This window comes from Macadamia integrifolia, unplaced genomic scaffold, assembly GCF_013358625.1.
Source record: "Macadamia integrifolia cultivar HAES 741 unplaced genomic scaffold, SCU_Mint_v3 scaffold3175, whole genome shotgun sequence".
NCBI classification, from domain to species: Eukaryota; Viridiplantae; Streptophyta; class Magnoliopsida; order Proteales; family Proteaceae; genus Macadamia; species Macadamia integrifolia.
In genome coordinates this window covers 15008-21489 of record NW_024869269.1, presented here as the reverse complement: position 1 = coordinate 21489, position 6482 = coordinate 15008, and the positions used below count along the sequence as shown (strand labels likewise).

General features: G+C 39.7%; 1 protein-coding gene across 1 annotated transcript; it reads left to right on the top strand.

Moving 5' to 3' along the window:
• The first annotated feature begins 4520 nt into the window (after positions 1–4520).
• LOC122067865 lies at positions 4521–5771 on the top strand. Its single transcript, XM_042631706.1, has 4 exons — positions 4521–4724; positions 4864–5151; positions 5247–5651; positions 5766–5771. The coding sequence occupies exons 1-4, from the start codon at positions 4521–4523 to the stop codon at positions 5769–5771; spliced, it is 903 nt and encodes a 300-aa protein (XP_042487640.1).
• Positions 5772–6482: the final 711 nt, after the last annotated feature.

The window sequence follows — 6482 nt, the reverse complement described above, 5'->3', positions numbered from 1 at the left end:
GCAAGTGCAGGTGGTGTATTGAGAGATTACAGGGGTGTCTTTGATGTGTTTACTATTTATCTGGGTATCCAGACAAATTACTTTTCTGAATTCTCTAGGCTGCTATAAATGATCGATCTAGCTATGGCTAACAGGGTGGAGTCCCTATTGAAATGGATTTAGCAGCAGTGGTGGTGGGGATTCAAGCAAGAGTAATTCCGTAGAGTACTTAAGTAATATAAATTAGAAGATTATATTACTTAATAAATACATGGGTTAAAAATGGTTTCTATGGAGAAGTGTAGCTGCTGCACCCCAAACATTAACGTACAAAAATCATTTCTCCATTATTGTTTTTTTTTACTCACATGTGATTGGAACTTCAACTAGCCAATGTTGCTACCAATGTGTTAGGCACTAAAACCACTTATAATAGCAATACAATTGGCAAATAAATCCTATCCTGGACCATGATCTTCAACAACAATTTCACCCCATCGAAGGGGCTATTGATGCAAGAGATTTGGGTCCACATTCAATGAATGATGTGAGATTATTGTAGGATGTCATGTTCAAGAGAGGAAAGGATGTCTCGGAAGACTAAAAAGAAAAAATATCTTGTATACAAAGACTGATAATGACATGACTTTTGCTCTGTGTGACCTTGATTGGTTACAATAAGTCTGTAACATACCAAACTATCAAAGATCTTTTGGGTAGTCTAGTTCTAGAAAATGTTCTAACATTGTACTGTAGCCTTGAATGTCATCATCAAGCAAGCTTGCATGTCATCATCAAGCAAGCGTTGAGAAATTAACTTGACGGAAGAGGCTAGATGGTTCTTTTGAATAAGAAAGCATTTAAAGAGAGTGGATCAAGTCCTTATACGAGAACTATTCTTGTTTGGGCAGGCATCCGCAATCGAATTGAATTGTGAAGCCCTTCCTTCAAGAACAGCAACTCCACAGCCTTTAATTCAAAGAAGACGACATAAGACAGAAAAAAAAAGAAGAAACCCCAAAACTAAACAGAAGAAGAATCAAAACACACAGAAACCCAAGTAGAATCAATTAAAAATTGTTCCAACAGCAGAAAGATGGGTTGAGAGAGGAATGTGTTTTTCTTACTTTGGAACGAAATCTGGTATTATATTTCGAACCCCTTTCCAAAGGAAGAAGAAGGACCAAAGGAATACCTACTTGAGATATTTTCGGTGGAGCAGATCACAGAGAGAAGAATCGCCAAGAGGAAACCAAACTCACTGCAGCACATGTACCTATAGTCACCACGTGTCGATAATCTGAATTGCGCTATAGATCGTGTAGCACAAATGTGCGACAGACGAGCCAGATCCATCATCTGGTAGGAGAGAGAGAGAGTCATCGAAACCCCTACACAAACATGACCAGGGAGAGTTCCTCTCCGAAGGGCTTGCACCCTTAAGTTACAGTCATATATATATATATATATATATATGCTGATGCTACCCATCATGTTTCCCTGGATATTTACTCTTTCTCCTCTTATGATGGCTATAGTGGCAACGATCAACTCCATGTTGGTAATGGTAAGGGTCTCCAAATTTCTAGTATTGGTTCATCTACTCTTCCTTCTCTCTCTTCATCTCGTTCATTTTATTTGTGTGATATTCTTCACGTTCCCTCCATCACTAAGCCCCTCCTCTTTGTCCAACATTTTACTGTTGGTAATAATGTATATTTTGAGTTTCACACTGCCCATTTTTTTGTAAAGGATCAGATAACCAAGAGGATTCTTCTTTCCGGACCGAGTAGTGGAGGCCTTTATACCTTGTTCTCCCCCATTCTTCTCTTGCTGTCCACGTCGCTGAACGCACTAGATCTGGTTCATAGTTATCCTAACCTAAATTCCAAACTATTCCGTCTAATCCCAGTTATCCTAACCTAAAGTCGTTATGCAAGAACTTGTGGAGTACAATTGAGCGTAAGACCGGTTAGGAGTTCAGCCCAATATTTTTCAAATGATGCGGGGAGGGTGACCAAAAGTAGTCATTGATACCTTTTGCCAAAATACAACAATCGAGCCTAGCTTGTCCCATTTCATTGGAGAGTATTCGAAAATACGATCTCGTTGATATCCTACATGGAAAAAAGGGATACCCAGATGTGTCGTATTACCTACTAAACTTTAAACCCATTAAATCAAAACAAACCCTAACCAAATCAGACCAACCCAAACCAAACCAAACCAAACCTACCTCCCTTCCCCTCAAGTGATAAGAATCAACTGCAACCGCCTAAGTCTACAGCTGCCCAGGCTACTAGGTAGCCTCCCACCTTATTACCTTTTACGAATGCTTATCTTTACAAAAGATAGCTTCCATGGGGATGGTAAGCCTTACCAGAGCTTACACATAGATGGTAAGGTTTACCATCTCCGTGGAAGCAATTCTTAAGTGGATAGCATCCGTGGAAGCCTTAAAAGGAGATGGTAAGGCTTACCATCTCTGTGGAAGGGCAGATCCAACTGCAACCACCTAAGTTTATAGCCGCCCAAGCTACTAGGTAGCCGCACACCCTATTACCTTTCACGGAATCTTATCTTTACAAAAGATAGCTTCCACAGAGATGGTAAGCCTTATCATCTGCTTTTAAGGCTTCCACGCATGCTATATATCCACTTAAGAATTGCTTCCCCAGATATGGTAAACCTTACCATCTACATGTAAGTTCTAGTAAGTCTTACCATCTCCTTGTGAGGATTTTCACACATATCCTCACTTTTACTATAAATAGGTGACGCGGGGTCACCGTGAGAATGGGTTGAGAAATCCAGAGAGAGAGAGAGAAAACTTTGTTTTAGAAGCCCTTGTAAAAAAAAAAAGTCAAGAGTCCAGGAAATTTCAGAGCTAATAATCAAAAGCTCGTTGAAGTAGACATCGTAGTACGGAAGCCTTGCCCTAGTTTTCAAAGCCCATGTCATCCATTTCAGGTAAGTATGGAAGCACTGCTTAAATTTTTTTAGTTGATTTTGATATTTTTATTATAGCAGGAATGCCCTACCCGTATTCCCACAGTTAATTCCTATTATAGGAATATAGCGCAAAAGCCCTGCCATATTCCCATAGCTAATTCTTGTTCTAGGAATATAGGGCGAAAGCTCTACCAATATTACCACAATTGATTCCTATTCTAGTGATATAATACATAAGCACTGCCCAAATTCCCAAAACCAAAATCCATTTCTAAATCATAACACGAAAGTCCTGTCAGATTTCTTGCCCAAGTGCCAGAATTTTTAATTTCTCTAAAAAAGTGAGAAGAAAGTCAAAACTTTGCCCCTGAGTCAGAGAGAGTTACTGAAAATTTCATTATTGTTATCAGTTGTTTCATATAAACCTTAGATCATAATCTCATTTGTGTGCATGATACATACCCCATCTCCGCATGCATTATTTTATGTGTTCACCGCATAAAATTACGACTTCTTTTAATCATTTCATGTATTAAATTATGCATTTATACATTATGACCTTGAAAATCAAGCAGGTCTAGAATCACAAGAGGTTTTCATTCAAGTGGGTCGTCGCTCATCTTCCCCACCATTGATCAATCGCACTTTTCTGTGTCGGAGTGCTAGATTTCAGGAAATGACGGAATTGGATCGTGTTTTGTAGGGTAGTGGTCACCTTGACTCTGCATCTTCCTCTAAGTTTTAATGAATACTATTTTCTGGAATGTTCGTGGAATTCGAAATAAAAGGGTGCGTGTATCACTACGTCATCTGATTAAGTCTCATGCTCCATCCATTTTGTGCCTGGAAGAGCCCAAAGTTATTCCTGATAATTGCCTAAGGAAGTTCTTTTCTTCAATGGGATTTTCTTTACATTTTATTTTTAATTCAAGGGGAGATTCGAACCCAAATATATGGGTTTTATGGAAAGAGGAGTTGGGAAGGCCGAATTTGATTTTATCCTCTGTGCAACAGGTTTCTCTTCTCTTTGAGGTGAATGGCTATAAATTTATTCTCTCTGTTGTCCACGGAAAATGCTTCAAAGTGGAAAGACATCAATTATGGAGTGATCTTTGCTCGATAGCTGGCTCATCTACTCCATGGTTGGTGCTGGGCGATTTCAACGCCACCCTGTACTCTCATGAAAAGCGTGGTCTAGGTACGTTTAGTGTGACCTCGGCAATTGAGTTCGCTACTATGATGCATAAAGCTTCTCTGATTTCTTTCCATCGACTGGCTGTAAGTTCACGTGGTCAAACAACCGTTTTGTGGGTAATGTCTGTGCTGTTCTTGATCGTAGTGTTTGTAATGAGGATTATCTATCCATATTTCCAGGGTGTGCTTAGTGAGTGCTGGCTTCTAACTATTCGGATCACTGTCCATTGGTGGTTTCTTGTGATGGGATTCCGCGCCCTTCAAACATCCCATTCCGTATACTAAGATTTTGGTCTGAGCATCATGATTTTGTTAGTGTGGGTCGGTCCTTGTGGGTGGTACCTATTATTGGGACTCCTATGTATGTTGTTGCTACAAAGTTGAAAAGGGTTAAGATGGCGATGAAGGTATGGGCCAAAATTACTTTCCCCGATGCTAATGCCGAAGTCAATAGAACCAAATCAGCCCTGGAGGAGGTTCAAGCCTTGATTGAGGTCGATGGAATCAACAATTCCCTATTTGAGTTAGAAGTAGCTGCCAAGAAGGATTATGACTTAGCGCTTGTGTTACAAGAGAAGATTTGGGCTAAAAAAATCACGGTTAAAATGGCTTCGCCATGGCGACCGCAACACTAAGTTTTTTTACTTGTCTACTAAGCTAAGACGAGGGAAGAATCAGATTAAAAAGATTCAAGATGGGGTTGGTGGTGTTTTAATGTCTTCTGCAAGCATTGGTCAGTTCATCTATGACCATTTTAAGAGCTTCCACAAAAGGGATTTGACAGTTAATTCAAATGATATTTTGAGCTGCATCCCTGAGATCATCATTATGGATGATAATCTGGCTTTAATGGTTGTCCCATCTGCTGATGAAATCAAAGCGGCTATCTTTGATTTAGATCCCTCTAGTACCCCAGGTCCAGATGGTTTTCCTGGGACTTTCTACCACTGTTGCTGGAGCATTGTGTGTCCTAAGGTGTGCTTAGCTGTGCAGAATTTCTTCTCAGAGGGAGTTATCACAAAAGGGGTAAATTCTAACTTCTTAACATTGATTCCTAAGTAGCTAATTCTTCTAATGTGAGTCATTTTTGCCCTATCTGTCTTGGTAATTTCTTTTTTAAGTTTATTCCCAAGATCTTTGCCATGCGGATCTCTATCCTTCTTCCTAGATTGATCTCTGAGGAGCAAGACGTTTTTCCAAGGGGAAAAATAATCTCCAATATTTGCATGGCCTCCGAACTTGCAAATTTGATGCACTCTAAATCCTTTGGTGGAGGATTGGCTTTAAAGCTTGATATCAAGAAGGCATTTGATACTCTTGATTGGGTGTTTTTGTTTGATGTGATGCACAAATTTGGGTTCTCCCAACTCTTTACTGACCGTCTGCAGCAAATTTTTCTATCTTCAAGATTATCTATTCTTATAAATGGTGGCCTTGTGGGATTCTTTGGGGTGGAACGTGGCCTTCGACAAGGGACCCACTTTCTCCCATCCTTTTTATCATTGCTGAAGAGGTCTTGTGTCGCGGTATCTCGCTTCTTAAGATGGAGAATAAATTCCGCTCCCTTCCTGGTCCAAGAAATGTCTTGACCCCATATCACTTGCTTTATGTCGATGCCGTTTTTGTCTTTATTAATGCAGAGGTGAGAGGGGTAAGACATTTAATGAAGTTTTTGGACAAGTACCAGAGGTACTCCGGTTAGGTTATCAGTATGGAAAAAAGCAAAATTTTCTTTGAAAAAATATCCACTCCCAGAAAAAGGCGTCTCAAAGAGGTTATTAATATTCCAGAATGCAAGCTCCCCACTCGCTACTTGGGAGTGGAAATTTTATAAGGCAGGGTGAAAAGAGATTTTCTCTTACCTTTAGTGGATAAATTCAAGTCAAGACTGGTAGGGTGGAAAGGCAGAATGTTGTCAATGGCAGGCCGTGTTGAATTAGTCAAGTCTATAATGGGCAGTATTCCAATACACAACTTTGCCATATACTATTGGCCCTCTTCTTTCATTGTTTCCATGGAGCGATAGATCAAAAATTTTATCTGGAGTGGGGACTTAGATTCCCAGAGAGTTATAACCGTGAAATGGAATGATGTATGTAAGCCGAAATCAGAAGGAGGATTGGGCATTCGAAGGTTGAGAGATATTAATATGTCCATGCTTGCCAAATTGGCATGGTTTATTAAATCTAATAATTCTCTTGTAGTTAAATTTTTTAGAGGGCGCTTCCTAATGCTAGATGGTACCCCAAAAAATTCATACATCTGCTCCTTTTATTTGGCCTGGTATAAAAAAGATTTGGGATTATGTTTGTTCAAAAGAGCGATGGGTGGTTGGGAATGACAACTCAATCAATTTT